We start from the raw sequence: 25,663 nt of genomic DNA, 5'->3' as shown, positions 1-25,663 counted from the left end.
TGCAAATAATTCAGTTACTGCATTCTTATGCAAAACTTGTATGCAAATGTATGCAGCTTGAAAATGAACGAAGCAAATCCCGTAGAGGTAAAATTTTGATTGGTCTATTTTCAAGCTCCATAAATTTGGATAAAAATGTGCATATTCCTCCATCAACTCGAAATTATTGGCATCTCATTGACTATCCCTAATAATAATAATAAGTCCTCTCCAGATAAACAAAACAAGAAAATCCTACAGCTTTGCAAACTCTATGACTGAATAATATCAGATAAAGTAGACCATGGTGAAGGTCTTCAGTACCTGCTCGCCATTCATACGATGAGCATCTACAAGCTCCAGGAAAATGGACACTCTGTCACTCGCGCTGATCTCCATCTTTCTTCCCTTCGATTTTGCGGCAGAGACTCCTTTTTTCATCCCAGGTAGATTCATTGCCATCTGCAGGGTTTTAATGGCTTCTTGTGCGTCTCCCATAAGCTTCTGGGTCTGGGCTTTCAGGAGACTGTACAGCGGATTCTCACGTATCTGTAGCCAGAGGAAGAAGGTATTACAAAAACATGACTGACACAGCTGCCCATTATCCGCGACACTCTCAGCTGAGCCATGTATTGGCATTAATTACCAGCTATCGGTGACTGCACAGAAAATGAAATTATCCGGGAAAGCTGCTTCATGTATTACTGGTAAATTACTAATCTGTAACATTGCTTTGGTAGGTTAATGTGAAATTCTACTTGCTATCAAAAATCAATCCCTTCAGTTCAGCTGATTGCCAGGAATCATGGCAAATTTTACTTCGGCTTGCTTACCATATACTCGAGTATAAGCCCAGCCGAGTACAAACCACCTCCTCCCCCTCCCCATTTTGCCTGCAAAAAAACACTGAAAACGTGTGACCCAAGGATAAGCCGAGACACCAATGCAGAGCCGGGACAAGGTCCTCCAGCATCCAAGGCTGAGACACCAAAGTGCGCCCCTCCATCCCTGCCACCCCAGTCGTCACACACTGATTGCTATTAGACTAAGAGGGCCACAGGGCCCACAACCTCCCCAACACCTTAATATGTAGTTATCTGGCTTGCAGTCACTGCCATGTATCCCCTTTTCTTATTTCTTTCTGCTTCAAACACAATTAGGAATGACAGCTGAATGAATTTTGCGCCCCCTCCTACACTGCGCCCTGAGGCTGGAGCCTCTCCAGCCTATGCCTCGGCCCGGCCCTGCACCAATGTTTCCCCCTACCCTGTGTATGTGATGCAGAGTGCGCATTGGAAGCGTGCTTGTTTCTATAGTTACTTCTCCTTGGTTACTAGCAGCCATCTTCCCGTCTCCTTTGCAGTTCGTACTCGCCGCTAGAGGTCCAGGCTTCATTGTCATGTGACCGCAGTGAAGCCTGGACCTCTAGTGGCGAGCACAGAGCTGCAAGAGAGACAGGAAGATGGCTGCTGCGAAGGACAAGAGTTTGCAGACTGTGAAGCCTGGACCTCTAGCATTGAGTACAGAGCTGCAAGAGAGACGGGAAGATGGCTGCTGCGAAGGACAAGAGTTTGCAGACTGTGAAGCCTGGACCTCTAGCATTGAGTACAGAGCTGCAAGAGAGATGGGAAGATGGCTGCCAGGAAGGACAAGAGTTTGCAGACTGTGAAGCCTGGACCTCTAGCATTGAGTACAGAGCTGCAAGGATAGGATGATTGCTGCTGCGAAGGACAAGAGTTTGCGGACAGTGAAGCCTGGACCTCTAGCATTGAGTACAGAGCTGCAAGAGAGACAGGAAGATGGCTGCCAGGAAGGACAAGAGTTTGCAGACATTGAAGCCTGGACCTCTAACAGCGAATACAGAGCTGCAAGGATAGGAAGATTGCTCCCAGGAAGGAGGAGAAGTAACTATAGATACAAGCATGCGTCCAAAGTGTGCACTGTATATGGAGTCCAGTACAAATGAGTCAAAAATAAGACACTTTTTTGGACCCAAAAGGCCAGCTTATATTTCAGCATATACGGTACCTTTTCATTGGTACATACATAGGCAGATTTATTCATAGACAAACGCAAGGGGGGGGATTACAGCTGCCCAGAATCCCCCCTCAGACCAGGGCCGGTGCAGTGTCTGGGGACAGGCACAAGTTGAGACACTAGAATATCTGCAGGCATCCTGCGGCTCACAGTACCACCCCCTTTCTTTCCCTGGTACAGTTGACTTTGGATGTAGCAGCAGCGTGTGCACAGAGCATGGAGCAGCAGTGTAGGTGCAGGGGATGGAGCAGCAGTGTAGGTGCAGGGGATGGAGCAGCACTGTGTGCACAGAGCATGGAGCAGCAGTGTAGGTGCAGGGGATGGAGCAGCAGTGTAGGTGCAGGGGATGGAGCAGCAGTGTGTGCACAGAGCATGGAGCAGCAGTGTAGGTGCAGGGGATGGAGCAGCAGTGTAGGTGCAGGGGATGGAGCAGCAGTGTGTGCGCAGGGGATGGAGCAGCTCTGGGGAACTTAAAGGGGAACTGAAGAGAGAGGTATATGGAGGCTGTCATGTTTATTTCCTTTTAATCAATACCAGTTGCCTGGCAGCCCTGCTGGTCTATTTCTCTGCAGTAGTATCTGATTAAAACCAGAAACAAGCATGCAGCTAGTCTTGTCAGATCAGACTTATAAGTCTGAACCACTGAAACACCTGATCTGCTGCATGCTTGTTCAGGGGCTATGGCTAATAGTATTAGAGGCAGAGGATCAGCAGGGCTGCCAAACAACTGGTATTGTCTAAAAGGAAATAAACATGACAGCCTCCATATACCTCTCTCTTCAGTTCCCCTTTAACAGAGTCAGGTATGAGCACAGCCCTGTGCCCTGTGAACAAGCCCAAAATGTATATCATTTCTTGGCTCATGTTTGCATTGCAAGTGTCAGGGTAGATCCCAACCTGGATCTGTGGCTTAGCCTCGCCTTCTCTCCCCATGTGACTGTGCCCGGCTTCTGTATTAGATGCATCAGAACATTGGGGGGGGGTCAGAACAAAATTCTTAAAAGTGGCCATATACACATGGGGGGGGGGGGGTAGAACAAAATTATTAAAAGTGGCCATATACATATAGATTGTCACCCAATGTGACAAGCTGATCAATCCCTCTCTGATTTAAATTTGAACAGAGAGATTGAATCCTTCCACACTGATTTTCAATAGATTTCAGTATGAAACAACGACAAAGTCGTCGCGGGAGATGAAGAAAAGTAGTGGTGACAAATCTCACCAGATCCCATCTTTACGTAACTCACAAGACTCACAGAACATTTATTTTGCGGACTCAACGCGTCAGAGCTGCAGCCACTAGGGCAGGCTGAGTAGACAGTAGTAGGGAGTCTTGCCCAAGGTCACCTACTGAATAGGTGCTGGCTTACTGAACAAGAGGGGACGAGATTCAAACCCTGCTCTCCTGTGTCAGAGGCAGAGCCCTTAGCCAGTACACTATCCAGCCAAACTCACCTCAAAGCTGTAGCTGAGGCAGAGCTCCAGTGACTGAGAACACAGCTTTAGGTTGTCCTGCGACAAGTAGACCTGAGCCATCAGTAGATGAGCATCAGCAAATGACGGGTTACTCTCTAGGCAGTGGTGAAGGTTAGTCTGCGCAGCTTCTATTTCACCTTTTAAAACAAACAAAAAAGTACCCTAAAATATACAAAGTGAAAATGTGCAAAAATATATCATGGTATGTTAAGCCTGTAATTATCCACGTTACACCAATCTAAAGGGGAACTTAAGCCTAAACAAACATACTGTCATAAAGTTACATTAGTTATGTAAATTAAAATAGATAGATAGTATAATCTCTTACCCACCGTGTTTTAACCACTTGCCGACCAAGTGGTTTCCTATTGATCTGTGCTGGGTGGGCTCTTCAGCCCCCAGCACAGATCGTATTGCAGCCAGGGCGATCAGACTTCCCCCTTTTTTCCCCACTAGGGGGATGTCCTGCTGGGGGGGTCTGATCGCCGCCGCTCTGCTGTGCCTTGCGGGGTGGGGGCTCCTCAAAGCCCCCCTCCGCAGCGCTATTCCCCCCTCCCTCTCCCTGGCTCTGTAGGCGGTACAGGACGGCGATACGTCCTGTATCGCCTCTGATACGCTTCAGCCTATCAGAGGGCGGCGATCCCCGGCCTATCAGAAGCCGGGGATCGCCGATCTCCTTTACGGCACTGCTACAGCTGCAGCGCCGTGCAGTGTAAACACACGAAATGAAAGTGTTTACATTTCGCCTGCGAGCCGCGATCGGAGGCTCGCAGGCAGTTCACGGAGACACCCTCCGTGAACTGACATTGAATGGCCGCTCGTTTCCATGGAAACCCACAGACAACCAGTTTACGCCAATCGGCATTAGCTGGTCGTCAAGAGGTTAAAAGAACAGGCAAATGTTTGTGATTTCATGGGGGCTGCCATCTTTTTCATGGGGGCAGCCATCTTTTTGATTGAAAAGAGGTGACAGGGAACATGAGACACAGTTCCAACTGTCCTGTCTCCTGATCACCCCTCCTAGCTGCGCATGCTAGGCTTTAAATCTCAAATTAAAAATGTAAAAAGAAATTGCTCCAAAACAGCAGATTGAGAACAACAACATCAGAAATCCCATCATGCTTTGCACATCATCAGGGGAAAAATGCCCGGGCAGTTTCCTTCTGTGCAGCAAAAATGAGGCTTGGTGAGAAAAACAAAGTTCTGATGCTGTAAAACTGTTAAAGAAACACCAGGCCTTTTCAGTGCTGCTGGGTAGATTTTTAGTCTGGAGGTTCACTTTAAAGGGACACTTAAGCCAGGAATAAGAAATCAGTTTTACTTCCCTGGGGCTTCTACCAGCCCCGTGCAGCCATCCCATGCCCTCATAGCCACTCACGGAGCCTCCGGGTCCCCGCCGACAGCTAGTTTAGTTTTCGTTGACAGGCCCAACAGGCCTGGTCACACGTATTTTTCTTTGTGTTCCCATCCGCAATAGCTATTGAGGGCGGGAACATGAAGAAGGATAACCGTGGCCAGTCCTGTGCAGGTACAGAAAGCTCACTGACTCCCTGTCAGCGAAAACAAAACTAGCTGGTGGCAGGGACCGGAGGCTCCGTCAGTGGGTGCAAGGGTACGGGACGGCTGCAGGGGGCTGGTAGAAGCCCCAGGAACGTAAAACTGATTTTGTATTCCTGGCTTAAGTGTCCCTTTAAACTGTACCTGTAACAGAAAAAAGTGCCCTTATGGGGTACTTACATTGGAAGGAGGAAGCCTCTAGATCCTACAGGCTTCCCCCATCCTCCTCCATCCCTACATTTCAGCGCTGGGACCTCCAAAATCACACTTGTGTTCGCCTTGCACAGGCGCAGTAGCTCTGTCTTGCTCAGATTTCTTTGGAAAAAGGCATTCTGGATCGGGCCCGCACCACTGCCCAGATGCGATCTGTTGCCACCTGCGCAGTGGCATGGGCCTGGTTGGACTCAGCTATTTCTGCAGAAGCGAGACAGAGCTACTGGACCTTCGCAGGGAGACCACACTGCGGGGGTCCCAACGAAGGATCGAGAGGTCGGGGGAACCCTCGTTAGGATCCAAAGGCTTCCCCCTCCTGAGGCGAGTACCCCCTAGGGAAGATTTTTTGTTTTTGCAGTTGTTCTTTAAAACTTACATCTACTTTTTTTTCTTGTACCCTTATGCTTCCCCCACGACAGAAAGTTGTCTCTAGGGATGATCAATGAGATGCCAATATTTCGGAGATCATGCAGGATTATGTACATTTTTCATGCAAATATATGCAGCTTGAAGATGGACCAATCAAGTCCCACCCAGGTTTAAAATGATTGGTCTATTTTCAAGCTGCATATATCTGCATAAAAATGTACATAATCCTGCATGAATTTATACTTGCATCTCAACAATCATACCTAGTTGTCTCCCACCCGCAAATCCCCACACTTGTGTACAGAGGTTGCTATGGGTGCTGTTGCCTCTACTACCACCTCTGTCCATGTGTGGACCCCTCGAGTGCTAAAAAGTGCTAGCGTAATGAAACCCTATGGGCCCGTTCTTACTTGGGCGATTTGCGCCAATCGCCGCAAATCGCCCAAACACGCAAAACGCGTCGCCTGCACCATTTTCGTGATTTTCCGGCGATCACGTTTCAGTGCTATAGAAGCGCTAAACGCGATTGCGGCAAAATCGCTGCAGTGTTCAGTGATCTCTGGCGTTTTGCGTTTCTAAGTGTGAATGGGGCCTTACAGGATGTCTGGTGTTTGGCATTGTGCTGTGTGCTTTTTTTCTTTCTTTGAATGCTGCTATGTGGTGGTGTTTTATCTGCTGGTGCCTCTGGCCATTTGTACACTCATTCTCATTCAGGAGCTGCTCACCTTGGCTTCAATTGATTAAAGGTAGCCATACACTGGTCGATTTGCCATCAGATCGACCAACAGATAGATCCCTCTCTGATCGAATCTGATCAGAGAGGGATTGTATGGCTGCCTTTACTGCACACAGATTGTGAATCGATCAGCATGAAATCGATTCACAATCTGTGGATCTGCCGCTGCTTCCAGGAATACATTACCTCTCCGCTGGCGCGAGTCCCCGCTGTTCCTTCTGTCCATCTTCTCTTTACTTCCTGACCCGTCCTGTGACCAGCGGAAGTTCAAACAGTAGAGGGCGCTCCACTGTTTGAACTTCCCCTGACAGGACGGGACAGGAAGTAAAGAGAAGATGGACAGCCGGAGAAGGGACAGTGGGGACTCGCGCCAGCGGAGAGGTAATTCAATGCTGCTGCTATGTTGCATCGGTCGTTGACCAATTGAACGCCGCTATCGACACGCTCCTGACCCGCCGGCGATGGAGATAAAGTTTCTGCCAGGACAGATCGACAGGATCAATTGATTTCAGATGGAAATCGGTCGATTGGTCAGCATTTTCAATGCAACTCTAGGGGCCATCGATCTGCTGCCAGCAGCAGATCGACCTAGATTTTCCATCGTGTCAGATAGATCAAATTGGTCAAAATTGGCCACAAATCGATCGATCGGTTGATTTAATAGAATCGATTTCTGATTGATCGATTCTATTGAATCGATCAATCGATGGCTGAAATTGACCAGTGTATAGGCCCCTTTAGTGAATTGACACTTCACAAAATGTTTGGTTAAAATTAGTGGTTTTCTGCTTTACCAAATGCTTTAAAGTAGTGATGGTCATGTCTCAGAAAACTCATGGAGGAGCATGTGATTTGTTTGATCAGCTGATAGATTTCCAAAGCTCTGATTGGTTGTGATCACATCCTGCTTTAGCACATGATCATGACTAGCAAATCAGAGACTTGCATATCTATCACCTGACACGCGCTTCTCCATTAGTTCTCTTAGACATAACCATCGTTAGCGATGAGGTTTTGTGATTCGATTTGTCTGTGAAATTTTACAAAGGAACAAATATATCCACCATTTTCGGACTTACCTGTTAAATATTTCACCTTGGCAATGAAAAAGACCGCTTGCTGAAGGCCGGGCACCACCTTCACTACAGTGTCCAGGACAGAAGTGCAGTGCTTTAACAAAGGAGATGCTGGTTGCCCTGGAGACGGGGGCTGTAAAGATGAAAAACTAGTTACACCTTTTGAGGGATAATTGAGCTGATATCCACAAAATCTTAACGCAGGGACCCTCCACTAATGCGTATTCTAAAGAAAACCTGAACTGAAAATTAAAAGTCAAAATAAACATACACAAGTCATACTTACCTCCCGTGTAGTCTACTCCTCAATCCCTTTCTCCTGTCCCGCGTCTTGTTTGTCCACTGTGATCAAGGAAATTCTGTCCTCCATTTTGAAAATGGCCATCACCCATAACAGCTTTCTGGTCAGCACACTGTTAAACTGTAACATCGCCCACTTGAGCCATAGAGAAACATGGACATTACTTGGTACATCAGTTGTCCTCCCAGCTATAACTGACAGCAACTGATTTATAATGGACAGCGACTGATATATTTCAGTTCTGACAAAATGTTGTCAGAACTGGAAGGGATCATTGTCAGAAGAAAATGGTGAGCTTCTGAGAGGAACTAATGGCAAGGTAACTATGTAATGTTCATTTGAAGTTACATCATGTGTCTATTTTAAATAATTTTACTCAGTTCAGGTTCCCTTTAAGAGAGATGCCTGATAAACCATGCTGATAACAGAATATCAGTAACATTATCCATATTCTATCAGCTTCACTAAGCAATAAGTCACACTAAGCCCCTCTACCTACTCCTAACACTCACCAACCCTACTCAGACAAACACTAATCTCCCCCCTACCTACTGGTAACGCTAACCCCCACCTAATCCTAACACTACCCCACCCCTACCTAAGTCATTAGACTTAAAGAGAAACCGTAACCAAGGATTGGACTTCATCCCAATCAGTAGCTGATACCCCCTTTCCCATGAGAAATCTATTCCTTTTCACAAACGGATCATCAGGTGGCGCTGTATGGCTTATATTGTGGTGAAACCCCTCCCACAGTGTGATGTCAGGACCATGGTGCTGATATCACACTGTGGGAGTCTTGTTGCATTGTGGGAAATAACAGCTTTTTCCAACTGCCAAAAAAGCAATCAGCAGCTACTTCGTCGCCTGCCAGCAGTAAAAATGTCACCATGTGATACATGTCAGAATGTAAATCAGGGAAAAGGAAAGATTTTACAATGGGCAAACACTGACTAAATAATTTATACATAATTATTGTATTTCATTACGTTATTTTCACTGGAGTTCCTCTTTAAGCTCACCCCTACCTACCCCTAACACTAACTTTTTTCATGAACAACAATCTACATTTATCCTTATAAAAAAACACCAAATATATTTATTCAAATATAGCCCTGTCATCACATTGTGGATCATCAACATAACTCACCAAAACCTGAACTCCATCGTGAATTTCTCATAATTGACACCATGTAATTTTTTCCATGTACAACAATCTATGTTTACAGAGAGCCAGACACTTGCCAACCGTTACTGCTCTGGGTCTTGTGGGGTCTTTTGAGTGCTATTCTTTTTAAGGTATCTCCTTTCCTTGGTGAAGGGTCTATCTATCCTTCTGCATTCTATTGCCAATTGCTTTTACTTTATTTCTTTATTATTACTATTTAAATTTACTTTTTATTTTACGAATGGTAACTAGGGCTTATTTTTGAAGTATTTCATGGCTTAAAGGAATCATCAGCCACAAAAAGTTGCCCCCCGATATACTTGCCCAGGGCTTCCTTTCAGCCCCTTGCAGCCGACATGTCCCGCGCCGCATCTCCGCTCGCAGCTGCCGCCCTGGGGTACCTGCCGGTGCTGAGGCCGACCTCGAAGTCGTCCTCTACTGTGCCTACGTCGCTGTCAATCAAGCACACGTTGTCCGTGGTGTACTGCGCAGGCCTACTGCGCCTGCACAGTACACTGCGGACAACGTGGACTTGCACACAAAGGCGCATTAGAGGAAGTCAGCTTCTGCACCGGTGGGGACCCCGGGCCGGCGGCTGCGAGTGGAGATGCTGCGTGGGACATGTCGGGTGCAAGGGGCTGGAGGAAGCCCTGGGTAAGTATATCGGGGCAGCATTTTATGGCTGATGATTGCTTACCATATCATGGCTTAAATATCCTGAAAAATCATTCTAGGGTTTGTTTTCTGGGTAGGTCTTATCTTCAGGGAAACCGTGTAAAAGAGGGTTTAGAACATCCCTAGTTTCATTTTAACATTGTCCTGAGATTTGGTGAGATCATGAAACGGTGACTTCCAGCGCCCAAAAACAGCACTTACATCACTTGCTTTTATCCAAAATATACTCCATATACGGTATATGCAAAAGAGGGAGATGGAGATAAAAATATGGAAAACTACCCATACAAAGGAGAACTCTTGCCAGGCGTCATGCAAAGGCAAAGGGGGAGATAAGTTTAATGGAGTACAGATAACTAACCTCCACAACCGCCTACCCAAGCATCAGGTGCTGACATTTTCCCTATGTCTGCTGCAGCCTCTATTATTTTATGCCGCAAACTCTATTTCTGAAGAAAGAAGAATTGCAGCAAGAGCTTTTCATGAAGGAGGAGCTCCTAGCTCCATTCATTGTGATTCAGGCATGTTATTGAGCTGAGGAAGTGGGAATATAGCCCATGAAACGCGTTGTCTTTTTGTGCAATAAATTCTTTGTTCAAGCATACAGACTAAGACCTTCAATATTGGGTAAGCTGCTCTTACCTGGTTTTTAATCACTATTCCCATGTTTTGAACATTTTATACAATTTGGGCATCTCTCAATCCTACATATAGCTTATGGTGAAGGACATAGTAGAGGCAGGCGATTCATTTACATTATACTTACCTCTGCTGATCTACAGATCCCTGGCTGGAGACCCTGTGCTTCCTATACAAATATGGTAACTGGATTACCCAAGGTAGCAGACAAACACACTAAAGGAGACAATGTGGACATGCAATTACCTGGTTAGGGCAGAAACTAAGATAGCCCCTCACAATCTCCAGCAAGAAGTCTGGGTTTAGCATCTCGAAGTACTGAATGCCAAGTGGCAAACCTTGTAATGACGTGAAATGATGGTCCAGAACATCATTAAGCAAATGAACCACCTCTTCCTGCTGCTTCTGCTTCTTCATAGCCAGTACAGCACGCAAGTAAGACAATTCCTGAGCAAATGGAGATCGAAGATCAATAAGGCGAGAAAATACTGTCCTGAGAGCATATTATAACACATTCTATTTTATTTACTCCTCCTGTGTTGGAAAATACAATCACAATGTGCAGTACTCCATAGCAGCAGCAAGGATTAGTCACTGAAGAGCTATGGAGGCAGCCATAATCCAACAAGCATTTCCTGTCTGTAAATTCTGATCTAACTATTTTGCTACAGGTCAGGAAAAGCGGGCCACTTCATTTGTATACTTGTGAAAGGCTTGGAACATATTATAGCCACGGGATCTTTTCTTTTTAACCTGCTTTTTTAACAAACAAACAAACAAACAAACAAACAAACAAAAAAAGGCACTGAAGTGAAAAAAAAGATATGATATAATGAATTGTATGTGTAGTATGGATAATTACTAGAACATTAGTAGCAAAAAAAAACGTTCCCATATTTTTTTCAGTTATATAGGTTTTTTTTTTGGGGGGGGGGGGGGGGTTTAATAACACTGCATCATTCTCTAATATTTGCAGTTTATACATTACTCAGCATGCTAGATGCTTTTACAGAGCAGGCTAGTGAACTTTTGACCTGTCCTCTGCAGAGTAAAAGAAAATACAATGACTGACACTTGAGATAATAAGCTTCAGAAGACAGAGTTCTCTGTGACTTTGAAAGTCATGGAGCTCAATGGCTCTTTTGCATAGATAACAACTGGAGTTTCTTAACTCTTCCTGTACTGGAAACAATATTAGACGTAGGTCTCTGCTGCTAATGTTTTATTTCTTAGCTGTACTACACATACAAATCATTATATCACAATTTTTTTTTCGCTTCAGTGTCTCTTTAAGATGGCAGCCTCCGTGGCTCACATCACATGACAGGAGCACTTCAAAGTAATCTTGTCACAACAAAAAAAGTAAGCAATACTGACATAAATGAGGGCACTGATGAAAGTGACACTTTCTGGGCAAAAATACCTATCACCTACAATATTTTAGCACAGGGATACCAAAGGAATTAAAGAAAATCTGTAATAAAAAAAAAGTTAGCTACTTTCCACTGTAGTGAGAAGCCTTAAGATCCAGGGTGTCTAAACTTTTTAGGCCAAGGGCCATAGTGCCGGTCTTGATAGAGTTAGGGGGCCAAACTAGAGAAATTAAACACAATTTTTGCTGATTGACGTTAGATACACTATGCCGGTGACATTTTTTCAAATAAAAACACTTCCACGGGAAATAACCCATATACCTTGTCTAGTTAGCATGTCCCTTTCAGCATACCAACATAGTGCTACAGAGGCACAGTGGCAGCTGATAATCAGTAGCGGTTACTGCTACAGGCACAGTGGCAGCTGATAATCAGTGCCTATTACTTCTGCTGGCACTGTGGTGGCTTCTAATCAGTGGCTGTTACTGCTACAGGCACAGTGGCAGCTGCTAATCAGTGGCTGCTACTGCTGCTGGCATAGTGGCAGCTGCTAATCAGTGGCTGTTACTGCTGCTGGCATAGTGGTGGCTGCTAATCAGTGGCTGTTACTGCTGCTGGCATAGTGGTGGCTGCTAATCAGTGGCTGTTACTGCTGCTGGCATAGTGGTGGCTGCTAATCAGTGGCCGTTACTGCTGCTGGCACAGTGGCAGCTGATAATAAGTGGCTGTTACTGATGTTGGCATAGTGGTGGCTGCTGCTAATCAGTGGCTGTTACTGCTGCTGGCACAGTGGCAGCTGATAATCAGTGGCTGTTAATGCTGCTGGCATAGTGGTGGCTGCTGCTAATCAGGGGTGGTTACTGCTGCTGGCACAGTGGTGGCTGCTAATGAGTGGCTAATACTACTATATACATATATAATCTGCTATAGTGGAGACTGATAACCTACAGGCGACAGATACAAGGTGGCCCCTGCATGTGGCACAACACTTATGGGCCTCAAGGAATTAATGGTTGCAGACAACTTCGGGGGCCACCAAAAAAAGCATTTGTGCCTGTGCAGCAGGACGGAGCAAATAGCCAATGCTTGAGCGTCTCCATGCCATTGCACAGGCTGTCCTTTGCACCTGCACGGTCGGAGGGGAGCATGGCCGCAAGCATTTTTAGATATTTTCTAAAGGTCACAGCGCACGAGCGGAGCAGTGTAAGACGCCCGGAGTAGCCCCTGAACCATCAGCCTCTAATGAGGTAAGTGACTTTTTTTTTCTTTTCCTTGCTGCAGGTACCCTTTAAACTTGGATTTTTAACCTTTACATTTTTGCAGTCTCTTTTGGCTTCAAAGTTTAGGACTAAAGATATAAGTGTTATCTCATCAGTTTACTTTCACTTACTTTTATAAGTCTAAATGTAAAGAAAGATACTGATAATGGTACTTACCCAAAAACACAGCTACATAATCTAAAAAGCTGATATTCTTCAAAACAGTAAACAGAATATCTACACATGACGTTCCATTTGTGTGCGACTTACCCCAGACTTTCCAATAGACTGCTGGATCTCCATCAGAAATTCCAACTGCTGCTCAGCATCCTGCAGCTGCCCCTCAATGATCTGACACCGGATAATGCCTAGTGAATAGAAATACATCAGCTCTGCTCTTCCAGTTCTGATATGGGATACATTTCAACTTAAAAACAAACAGAATTACATTTTAGCTCTTTGAATAGTCCTCCTCCCCTACAACAATAACACAACCCCAGCTTCTGCAAGATTCAGCGCCCTTTCCCACTGGGGCAGTGCGTAATGTTACCGCACCCCACCACAGTGCAATGGAAGACTATGGGGACTTTCATACCGATGCGTTGTGGTGCAACGAAAGTGACTTTTTCGCCACATCCCCGACACTCTGACAAATGTACGTTACCACGCGGTTCTGTGGAGACCTGCGGTGGACCGGAAGTCATGTAAGTCTCCGACGACGTGCGTGTAAGTGAAACCCCGCCGCAAGTTTTATGCGCTGCGCATGCGTGGAAGCGTATTTTAGCAATACACGTCTGCCACAGGAAGTGAGCGTCACTTCCTGCTTGGCTGGCTCCAGACGGGGTTTATACTAACGTGGTAATCCCCGCAGGCCTGTTTTTGGCACCGCCAATTCTCAGTGTGAAATCGGCCTCAGGAAATGGGCATTTTTCTAAACACTATTAATCTGCTGGGAGAAGGGAATGGGAAAAGTACATTACAGGAAAAAAAAAAACATAATTAACTCTGCTATTCTATTTTAATACTCTCTAGTTCACCCTTTTTCTCAGCAATAACATGTCATTGTGATAGGAAAAGTATACATTGCACTTCAAAAAAGTTATCAACAACGTGTGATGTCACATGCTCAGAACGACCAGCCAATGAATTACTGCATATACTTGAGTATAAGGCGAGTAGTTTACTACCAGGGGCGTTTCTAGCCTTTTTGTCACTCCATGCCAGAAGTCTTGTTTCATCCCCAGCCCCAACCCCCCTTGAAAAACACACACCGTGCACTGGCGAATATAAACTGTGTGCCCTATAGGGTGGATGCATAATACAGAGAAGTCCCTGAGATACAAGCAACCTGCCAGTCCTGTCGCATTTTGTTGCACACCCCCAGCTTAGTGTGTAAATGCAGAGCGTAGTGCAGCAGAAGCTGTGCTCTCACCTCTCCGCTGGAGTCCAGTGTTGGGCTTCCGCCTGTCCACTCACAACTCGCCTGAGTGCCCAGCATCTCTTACCCCATGTACATGAGGAGAGCCAGCACTAGAGGGAGCAGAAAACATACAGGATGGTCGCACAGGCACAGCACTGGACTCCAGAGGGGAAGTTAGAGCACAGCTTCTGCTGCACTATACTCTGCCTTTACACGACTGGGAGAGCGCAGGGAGGGGTACGGGAAAAGATAAGGGGAAAGAGGGAGGCACAAAGGGAGCCCGAAGGAGGCACAGAGGGATGCACACAGAGGTGGATCATCCACAAGGCAACTTAGGCAGTTGCCTAGGACCCGATAGATTCTAAGGGCCTGGTTTATGCAAACCACCAACACATCTTTCAAAAAAAAAAAAGAAAAAAGGTAGGTGGCCATCAAGCGTGGGCCCAAAATCGTTGCTTGCCTAGGGCACCATTTCACTTTAATCCATCTCTGGACGAACAGGGGGCAGAGGTGGCACAGGGGGACTGAAGGTGGCACAAGGAGACAGAAGGAGGCAGTAGGGGACAGAAGGAGGAACAAACACCTGTTAGGGCGTGGCTTCATCTGGGAGGCATGGCTTAGTTCAGGGGCCTGGTTTAATAAGGGGTCTGGCGTCCCCCAGGACCAGCGGCACTCCCGGCAGAGTCCAGTAATGCCTACGCCTAAAAATGCCCCTGTTTAACGCCAAAAAGAAAATCAGCCTTGACTTATACCTGTGTGTCGCCATGCTAGCCCCAGGGCTGGATTTGTACTCTTTACCGCCCTAGGCCACTGTCACCACCCGCCCCGCTTTAGTATAGGTAGCAAGATGACTCCTCCCAGCTTTCCTCTAGTATAGGTAGCCTGATGACCCTCCAAAAATAGGTAACCAGATGACTCCTCCCCTTTCCCTCCAGTATATGTAGCCAGATGACTCCTCCCCCCTTCCCTCTAGTATATGTAGCCAGATGACTCCTCCCCACTTTCCCTACAGTATAGGTAGCCAGATGATTCCCTTAATCCCTCCTTTCCCCACCCCCCCACCTTTCAGTATAGGTAGCCTTCACACCGCAGCAGCCATCTGTGTCACTCATTTCTCCACTCGTCTCCAGTGCAGAAGCTTCCTCTTCCTCTCCAATGCTGCCCAAGTCCGTAGCTGTCCACCACAATGCAAACATGCACAGAGAGCAAGGTGGCCATTGCCCAGGTGGCTGGCAGCAGGGAGGTCAGCCACTCGCCTGATCTCCCTGCATTGCAGCATTTGCAAGCTTGCAAATGCTGCGCCAGTTTAGCCTGCTGCTTTGGTGCCCTTCCTCCTGTGGTGCCCTAGGCCATGGCCTAGGAGGCCTAGGCCTAAATCCGGCCCTGGCTAGCCCCCTCCTTCTCAGGGCCGGACCGAGGCTCGGGAAGCACCAGCCTGCGTCACCTTCCATATGATTAGCACCTTGCTAATGATTTTACTGCCTGAAGTAATGCAGCCATTAACCCTTCTTGACCCCCAAGTATAGCCAATAACTTCTCCAAGACCCCACAAGCAGCCAATAGCCCTCTTGCACCCGTCCCCATCCCTTCTGGTAACTAACTAGAGTGGGCAGCACTATTTGCCCCCCCCCCCCTATTCTTTGTTAATGAATGTGACCATGTATGCTTCAACATACCCTTGCTTGTTAATTATTGTGGCTGCATTCCCCTGCCTCCCCTCTCTCTATCTCCCCTGCACATGAAAGTTGAGGCAACCCCAATAACCCCTATGTAGGAAAAGATAAGGCAATCCCTTATAGTCAGTCTTATATTTTTCAGTCTGTCAGTCATAATTGTTCACCTTATTTCTGAGTATATACAGTCATTTCCAGATGAATATCATAAAATAGGCACTTTTATTCATTAAGTTATATATGTGTACAGTAAAGTTCCTTTTTAAAGAAATATGAATAAATTTGCTTTTTATTTTTCCCACAATATTTATTTATAAATTCTTTATAAGTCAGCATTTGCCCAGCGTATAAAACTTTCCTCACCCCAATTTACATTCTGAAATTTATTACAGGTGGCGACCTCTTTAGTGCTGTCAGGTGCAGCTCTGCGGAATGTTTGTTATGGCTGGTCTCCCAAAATGATCAGGGAGGAGAATAGCTAAACAGCTTAGGCTAAGCAACACTGGGAGGGCAAAGCTGCACATCAATATACGGCAATGTATAAATATAGAAAATGTTGCTGAATCCAGGAAGATAAACGTAATACTGGGTATCCTGAATAATTTACTGCCATCTACTTTATATCACTACAGTGCCTCTTTAAGCACAAGTACCCTTTAAGTGTGTTTACACAGAAAAGATTGTAGTTTTCTCCAAAAACATAATGAGGTCGTACCGTATTATTATGACCATTTAGATACAAAACACTGCTAAGCAGAACTCTTGTTTATTTGAGCTGGAACTCTCTGCACTGCTTCTCTGCCAGAGACTTCACACTGAGACCAAGTGCCTCCCAGGGGCTCAGAAACACCTCCAGCGAATGTACGCAGAAAGCACTCATTATACCAGTGTTAACATCCAGGATTGTCATGTTTTCTGGCAGTTCCTGGAAAAACAGAAAGCTATACCGGGGAGCTGGCAGCTCTTTGTCACTTCACATCATTGCACTTGTATTATGTGATTTCACAGGATCAGCCCGTTTTCTTGGACACGGCTGTGCTGATCTGCAATGGGTCTGTCAACAAGCAGGCATTGCGTTCCAAACAATGGTGTGTATTAAAAAGTCCATTCACCAGTTCTTTAGTACGGATATCTCGCCACTGCATTAAAGGACACCTGTCAGGACTTAAAATAAAAAAAAATAGTTTAACTTACCTGGGGATTCTACTGGCCCCCTGCAGACGTTCTGTGCCCACATCAGGACAAAAAGATCCCCCGGTTATCCGCTGTGGCTCACTTAAATTAATCGCCGACTTGCAAGTCGACAGCCACTGCGTCTGAGCAGCCCCAGCCGTGCACGTCCTTGTTTGCGCTCCATTTGCCGACATTGTCCTGCGCAGGTGCAGTACGAGAAAGCCTTGTACTTTGCCTGTGCAGGATGCTCATGGCAACGGGAGCATGAACCAAGATGCGCACAGCCAGGGCCCCGCAGGCGCAGTGGCCGGCAACAGGCTCAGTCGCTGAAAACGAAAGTGAGCCGTGGCGGAGGACCGGGGGATCTTTGCAGAGGGCTGGTAAAAGCCCCAGATAAGTTAAACTCTTTTTTTAAAGTGCTTACAGGTTTCCTTTAAAGGGAACCTTAACAGAGGGATATGGATGTTTCCTTTTAACCTCCCTGGCGGTATTCCCGACTTGAGCTCGGGGTAGGAAAAAACAGCTGCTATCGGTGATCCCGAGCTCAGGTCGGGGTAGGGAGTGCAGCGCTGTACCTGTAGTTTTGGAGTCCCGCGCGTGATCGCGTTGCGAAGCGGGACTCCAGCCTCTCTCCCCGGCAGTGTGGGGTCTTTCCCTGGCCACCGGGATCCCCATGTCCCCACTATTCTTCCGGGGACCCGGCAGCCAATCGGAGCGGCGGTGTGACGTCATCGGGGGCGGGGCTAATATTTAAAACAAAATTCTCTTTATTAGAGAAATATAGAGAAGTTTGTTTATATGTATATTAGTGCCATCTAGTGGACACATTGAAAACTGCAGCGCTGGAGCCCAGAAAGGTACATTTTTTATTCTGCTGCAGATCTCCCTGCCAGAATTATTTTTTTTCAGGTTTTAGGATCTGAAAGAGTGGAAAAAATTGCACCTCTTTTAGACCCTAAAATCTGGAAAGAATCACAACGGCAAGGGGGTTAAATAATACCAGTTGCTTGTTAGTCCTGCCGATCTCTTTGGCTGCAGTAGTGGGTAAATCACACACCTGAAACAAGCATGCTGCTTATCCAGTCTGACTTCAGTCAGAGCACCTGATCTGCATGCTTGTTAAGGGGCTGTGGCTAAAAGTATTAGACACAGGATCAGCTGGAGAGTCAGGCAACTGGTATTATTTGAAAAGGAAAAATTCATACCCTTCTCAGTTTAGGTTCCCTTTAACCTCCCTGGCGGTCTATTAGGAACCGCCAGGGGGCAGCGCAACACTATTTTTTAATTTATTTTTTTTTTTATATCATGTAGCGAGCCTAGGGCTCGCTACATGATAGCCGCTGTACAGCGGCATCCCCCCGCCTCCGGCGATCTTTGATCAGTAAATCCCGTTCAAAGAACGGGATTTCCTGAAGGGCTTCCCCCGGCGACGGGCGGGGCCATGGCGACGGGGCGGGATGACGTCACCGACGCCATGGACGTCTAAGGGAGTCCCGATCCACCCCTCAGCGCTGCCTGGCACTGATTGGCCAGGCAGCGCACGGGGTCTGGGGGGGCGGCGCGGCGAAAAGCGGCGATCGAGCGCGGAGCGGCGGCGATCAGAATGCACACACAGCTAGCAAAGTGCCAGCTGCGTGTTGCAAAAAAAAATTAAGTAAATCGGCCCAGTAGGGCCTGAGAAATCCTCCTGCGCGGCATAGCCCGAGCTCAGCTCGGGCTTATCGCCAGGGAGGTTAAGTTATATATGTCAAACTCCGGCCCGTGGGCCAAACCTGGCCCTCGGAGCCATCAGATTTGGGCTTCAGGTGTTTTTCCCACTTTGCATTAAGTTTGGCCCACTCTAGACCACTAGAGAAGCTATATTGGAGGGTAAGCCCTAAATCACCAGGGAAGCCATATGGCGAGAGGACAGCACTATATACCAGAGAACTGTATAGGAAAGGGAAGGGGGACACTAGACACCAGGGAGCTGTATAGGGGAAGGAGGACCACTAAACAGGGAAATGCATAGATGAGGGAGGGAGGATCACTAAACATCAGGAAACTAAATAGGAGGAGGGGGGGGGTGGAAGCTATTAGAAACTTGGGCAGAGAGGTGGCCACTAGACATTGAGGTAGGCCCACAAGTTGGTCCCCAAGCTCAGTTTTCGGCCCTCTTTGTATTTGACTTTGACACCCCTGCGTCAAGTATATGTTAATTAAGTACAGTATGTATTAAAGCAAATCTGGAGAGAAAATAAACCTATGGAGATAATGAATTGCATGTGTATGTGTAGTACAGCTAAGAAAAAGAATATTAGTAGCAAAGAAAAGAGTCTCATATGGTTTTCTAGTGGAGGGAGAGTTAAAAAAAAGTAGTTATCTATGCAAAAGAGCTTCTCTGACCTCCTCCACCCACTGGGTTGAATACAGTCGTGTTTTCTAGAGCACTTACCGTATTTTTCGGACTATAAGACGCACCGGACTATAAGACGCACCTAGGTTTGGAGGGCAAAATCCAGGAAAAAAAAATATATGCTAAACCTGGTGCATCTACAGAGCAGGGGTGTCTTGTAGACCCTTTCCCCCCAATTATTATGTCCACCTGTGTCCTCTGTCCATAGCCCCTGTGACCTCTGCCCTTACCATGTCCTCTGTCCCCCTACGCCACCTGCGTTTGCTGACCATACCCCCTATGACATTTGTTCATACTGTGTCCTCTATCTGTCCCCCTGTGTCACCTGTCCATCCCCTTGTGTCACCTGTCTACGCCCCTTGTGTCTGCTGTCCATACCCCTGTCCTCTGTCCATCCTGTGTCCTCTGTTCCCTGACAATGTGCATCCATGTGTCCCCCCAGAAGGAAGTGCAGGGGCAGACTAGAATGTACTCACTTACTCAATCCCGGCTCTGAGTGCTGCATCTGCCTATTTCACCTTTTCTGCAGGCAAGTGATGATCACAGGCTTTGTCCCCGCTGATGGTATCAGCCGACATGCGGCATAGGTGGCTCTGGCACGAGCCTGGTCTTTTTCTGTGTCTGCCTCATCCATACGATCTTCACCACTGCTGGTGGCTGACATCGGAGCGGTGCATCTGTGCACCGGCTCTCTAGTGGTTTCATCCCGATGTATGTCCGCATATCATCCGCGGGCCCCCCTCGCCGCAGATCCACGAACGGGAACATGGCGTCCACCCTCTTCTATCTCCTAGACCATTATCCAATCAGGCGGGGGGCGCTGTCCCTGACCGCCAATCACAGCCATCCTCCGCCTCCTCTCCTCTCCTGATTGGCCGCGATGGTCCCGCCGGACCATCTATCTCCTAGACCATTATCCAATCAGGCGGGGGGCGCTGTCCCTGACCGCCAATCACAGCCATCCTCCGCCTCCTCTCCTCTCCTGATTGGCCGCGATGGTCCCGCCGGCGGGACCATCGCGGCCAATCAGGAGAGGAGAGGAGGCAGAGGATGGCTGTGATTGGCGGTCAGGGACAGCGCCCCCCGCCTGATTGGATAATAGTCTAGGAAATAGAAAAGGGTGGACGCCATGTTCCCGTTCATGGATCTGCGGCGAGGGGGGCCCGCGGATGATATGCGGACATACATCGGGATGAAACCACTAGAGAGCCGGTGCACAGATGCACCGCTCCGATGTCAGCCACCAGCAGTGAAGATCATATGGATGACCAGGCTCGTGCCAGAGCCACCTATGCAGCATGTCGGCTGATACCATCAGCGGGGACAAAGCCTGTGATTATCACTTGCCTGCAGGGAAGGTTATATAGGCAGATGCAGCACTCAGAGCCGGGATTGAGTAGGTGAGTGCACTCTAGTCTGCCCCTGCACTTCCTTCTGGGGGGACACATGGATGCACATTCGGACTATAAGACGCACCCACTTTTTCCCCCCACTTTTGGGGAAAAAAAAGTGCGTCTTATAGTCCGAAAAATACGGTAAACATCAAATAAAACAGTCAGGGACAACTTGAGATAAGGTTTTACTGCAGGAAAGTTCAAAGGGTCATTATTTCTGCTTTGTTTTATAGTTTAAAAGACAGAGTGTGGTTTTAAAAATGCAATTGTCACAGGGTGATGCAAAGTTATTAAAATAAAAAAGCTATATAACTGAAAAAATAAATGTGAGACTTTTCTTCGCTACTTATGTTCTATTCCTTATCCGTACTACACATACAGTTCATTATATCATAAGTTTCATTTCCCTTCAGGTTTGCTTTAACCACTTGAGGACCGCGGCGTTAAACCCCCCTAGTGACCAGGCCATTTTTACAGAAATAGGCCACTGCAGCTTTAAGGCCTCGCTACAGGGCTGTACAACTCAGCACACAAGTGATTCCCCCACCCCTCTTCTCCCCACACAGAGCTTTCTGTAGGTGGGGTCACACCGCCCCCAGGTGTGTTTGTTTATTTTTTATAAATATTTATATTATTCATTTTTTTTTTTATTATTTTAATACCCCTCCCACCCCTCGTCTGCCTATCACAACGATCGCCTGTGATAGGCTTCAGCCCATCACCGTGGATCACTTCTGTGTCCCCCAGGGTACAGCACTGCCTTAGATCGCAGCGCTGTACAGACTTATTTAACAGTCTCCGAGCGGCGATCGCACAGGTATGCAAGTGACAGTTTCTGTCTGTGTTGGACTATAGCATAACCCTCACTGATAAGTAATTACATCCATAAAACACTTTCCTGTTAGTAAATGGCTACTGAGAGCAGGAATGAGATAAAAAAAAATCAATAATTCATAGAATTCAGCTCTACCATACTTCAATGAATGTGCCATTAAAGCGGTATAAAACCCTGACATAATATTCAATAAAAATGTTTTCCTACTTTTTATATGCCATACGGTTAGCATATTTGCTTTTGTGCATAAGTATTATTATTCATTTAGAAATGATACATTCCTAAAGTACACTTATTTTACTCTGAGAGCTGACTTTGCATTTTATTTATACCTGCTTTATTCATCCTCTAACTTAATCAGAAAGCATCAGAAAGCATTTATGCTTGTCTGACTTTGTTCAGGGGACCTGGCACTGTGATCGAAGGCTTTGTTTACATTTCTCACTTGATACAATTAAACACAAGATAACATTATGTAAAGTTTCAGAAGCGGCCAGCTCTGCTGGAAGGGAAGCTTCTAAAGCCTGTGTTAACCCTTTGAATGCAGTTCTAGTAAAAAAAAATGCTGGTTGTATATAATATGCTGTAAATAATCTATTAGAGCAAAGTAGAAATGCTGGGATTCATTCCGCTTTAAGCAGAGACAATGAAACAGTAAAAACCTAAAAACTACATTTAAATGGAAAATAAAACTGTGCAATATCTAAAAAAGTCATTTTTAGGAGAATAGATACAATTGTTTTTCTCATCAGTTTATTTTCACCTCGGATGTCCTTTAAAGGGACTCTGAAGTCTCTTTTTTTACCTCCTTTTGTTTAACAATCCTTCAGGTTTAATGCCAGAGTTAAACACAGAGGAGTGATTTATTACCAGAGATAAGCCCTGCAAAGCTCCTCAGCCCTGCAAAGCTCCCGAGGTCGCAGGGCTTCACTTCCTCGAAGAAGCAGAGCTTTACACTGTAGCTCTGCCTCCTCGGCAGTCAATCTGTGCGGATCGCCGCCTCTTGCCGCCCCTCTCAATCTTCTTTCCCTGAGAGGGGCGGGGAGGAGGCGGAGATCCGCAGAGATTGATTGCGGAGGGGCAGAGCTACAGCTCAAAGCTCAGCCTCTCGAGGAAGAAAAGCCCTGCGAGTCAGGGCAGCATGATATAAGACCTGGAGGTCGTTTTCTAGGTAATAAATCACTCCTCTGCTGCGGGGATGCGGCGATTTAACTCTGGCATTAAAGCTGAAGAGGATTGTTAAAGAGAACCCGAGGTGGGTTCTAAGAATGCTAACAGCACACAGAGGCTGGGTCTGCATATACTGCCCAGCCTCTGTTGCTATCCCTATCCCCCCTAAGCCCCCCTGCACTCTGCTATGCCCCCATAAGTCACCCAGCCGTGCTGTCGACACACAGCGTGTCGCAGCCGGCTGTTTACTTCTGTAAGTGACAGTCTCGCCACTCCCCCACCTCCTCCATAGCTCCGGTCCCCGCCTGCGTCCCTTCCCTCCTCGCTGATTGGCCTCTGTGTGTTAGCATTCTTAGAACCCACCTCGGGTTCTCTTTAAACAAAAGAAGGTAAAAAAAGAGACTTCAGGGTCTCTTTAAGTTGTATTAATTATTTAAGTTGCCCACACTCTTATCCATTTTCCTCGGCAGATTCGATCACTGGGAATCTGCAGGAGATCAATGTCCAAACATGGCACCTGATCGTAATTTTGCTCTGGACTAAAATAAAAAAATGTTGCTTGAAAGGCGGCAGATCAAATGTGCGGTGGCAGATTCGTGGCCGATCCAGGGACCCACGAGGCTTCCCCCATGTAAAATAGTGCTGGGCCTTTGCAGAGTGTTGGCAGCGATGCGCACACTTACTTGTCTGTTGGCATGCTCCTGCTGTGTCCATCCCCACTGGTCCGCCTGTTTCCTGACGCCATGTATGGTGCATTACTACATACATGCCACAGGGTCACGGGGGAACAGGAAGCCAGTGGGTATGGAGACAGGGCACAGCAGGAGCGTGCTGGAGATTGGGCTCTGCTGCCAACATTCTGCAGGGGCCTGAGGGGATCACCAAATGGGGGGAGGCCTGAGAGACGGCAAAGTCCACCAAGCACTGCGGCAGGTTCGAATCTCTGCTCCGCCTGTTCAGTAAGCCAGCACCTATTCAGTGAGGAGACCTTGGGCAAGACTCCCTAGAACTTCTACTGCCTATAGAGCGAGCCCTTGTGGCTGCAGCTCTGGCACAGGAGAAAAGTGCGATATAAATTTTCTGTGTGTCAGATTTCAGGGTGGAATCAATTTGCAGGGTGTGGCAGCAATAGATCTCTCTTTGAACAGTAGAAGGGGTTTGGTGGTTCTTGTAAGGACCAAGAGAACCCGAAGAAGAAGTAGAGAGAAACCAGGAGCCCGATGGTGCAGTATTGTCAGGGATAGGGGACAAAAGTTTATTTGATTATATACTCACAAAGGTGGGTTGCAGTTCCTGTAATCATTGTATATAAGCCTGAGGGGAATTCACCATTCCTGTTTGGTGCTCCAGGTCCTACAGGATACTGGACGGTCGCTCTCCTGTAGTTTAATACACTTTACAGAAAAGTGTAAGCTATTACGTCCAAAGGAGGTCTGATTAATAGAAGGGTGGGGTAGAGGCGCCAAAAATACATGGGTACTGTATTAAAATGTTCATGTGTCATTTGTGGGTGGGAAGAGCCTCATAGTGTGGCCTTAGAGGTACTCTGCTTCCACCTGCGCCACTGAGCCAGCCTATCGCAGAGAGGAGGTGAAGAGAGAAGTAACACAGTGCTTCCCAGCTGCTTAGAGACTCTGTAACAAAAAAAAGTTCCCCTGGGGGGGTACTCCCCTCGGTAGGGGGGAAGCCTCAGGGTCCCAATGAGGCTTCCCCCTCCGCTGTAGCTGCAGGTAGTCCAGCGCTGGCTCCCCAGAAGTCTCCTGCAATCCACGCTCGACAAGTTTGACAAGGCTTGCTATATTTACCTTCCCTGGCTCCAGCCGGGGAGCTGTTGCGGCTCTCAGCACGGAGATAGACGAAAGTAGCCGATCTCCGTCGGGTCCGCTCTTCTACGCAGGCGCAGGAGACTTGCACCTGCACAGTAGAGCGGACGAACAGCGATCGGCTATTTCCGCCTATCTCCGAGTGGAGAGCTGATACTGCGCCTGCGCTGGAACCGGGAAGGTAAATATTTACACCCCAGCTTTTTGGAGGGCCAGAGCGAGACCGCCGTGGGACACAGGAGGGCGGGGGAAGCCTTGATAGGATCCTGAGGCTTCCCCCTACCGAGGTAAGTACTCCCCAGGGGAACTTTTTATTGTTACAGGTTAAAATTATCCATGCTTTATTGGATAGAAAAATAGAGGGAACAGTCACAGTGAGAGTCATTTTAGCTCTATTTCACCTTCAGAATTTGCAGGGGGGGGGCACTTTAAATAAACAAACACCACGCTGTAATGTCTCACCAGTTAGTGCAGACACGCTGGACTCATCGAGATTCATTGCCGTTTTGTACCATTTTAAAGCTTCCTTAATGCGACCTTGTAGAACAAGCTGATAGCCGAGCTCGGTGGCGAAGACGGCATCGTGCGGAGCCAAGCTGACAGCGCGCTCCAGCAACGTCTGCGTTTGTTGAAGTATGAGCTGGTTACGTTCACACTGATGGGAGAAAACATGAGATATACTTATGTTAAAGAGGCACTCCAACCATGCAGCTACCTTCATAAAGAAAGAACATACATAATAATGGTACTCATTGGAATAATGCTGGTGCTTTTCTATAGCACTTAACAAAGAGTTAAAGCAATCACAGCCTTGGTCCCTACAATCGAATTCCTTAAACCTACACATACCATATATGTAATTCAGTCCAAGTGGACAATAAATGAGGATATAAGAGTGGCAGTCCTGTATGACACGGTA

General features: G+C 47.0%; 1 protein-coding gene across 3 annotated transcripts in view; it reads right to left on the bottom strand.

Moving 5' to 3' along the window:
- Window positions 1–25,663, bottom strand: part of TTC21B (tetratricopeptide repeat domain 21B) — a 141,901-nt gene that overhangs the window by 80,100 nt on the left and 36,138 nt on the right. For all 3 annotated transcript variants that reach the window (XM_068245610.1, XM_068245611.1, XM_068245612.1), the window contains exons 9-14: window positions 25,207–25,399; window positions 13,132–13,229; window positions 10,476–10,676; window positions 7,450–7,579; window positions 3,475–3,632; window positions 304–528 (exon numbers count right to left, since the gene is read on the bottom strand). In XM_068245610.1, the coding sequence (XP_068101711.1) occupies window positions 304–528; window positions 3,475–3,632; window positions 7,450–7,579; window positions 10,476–10,676; window positions 13,132–13,229; window positions 25,207–25,399 (1,005 nt within the window). The remainder of the gene's footprint in view (window positions 1–303; window positions 529–3,474; window positions 3,633–7,449; window positions 7,580–10,475; window positions 10,677–13,131; window positions 13,230–25,206; window positions 25,400–25,663) is intronic.

The sequence above is a fragment of the Hyperolius riggenbachi genome, chromosome 7, assembly GCF_040937935.1.
Source record: "Hyperolius riggenbachi isolate aHypRig1 chromosome 7, aHypRig1.pri, whole genome shotgun sequence".
In the NCBI taxonomy this organism is placed as follows: domain Eukaryota; kingdom Metazoa; phylum Chordata; class Amphibia; order Anura; family Hyperoliidae; genus Hyperolius; species Hyperolius riggenbachi.
This window is presented reverse-complemented; position numbering and strand designations above follow the sequence as displayed.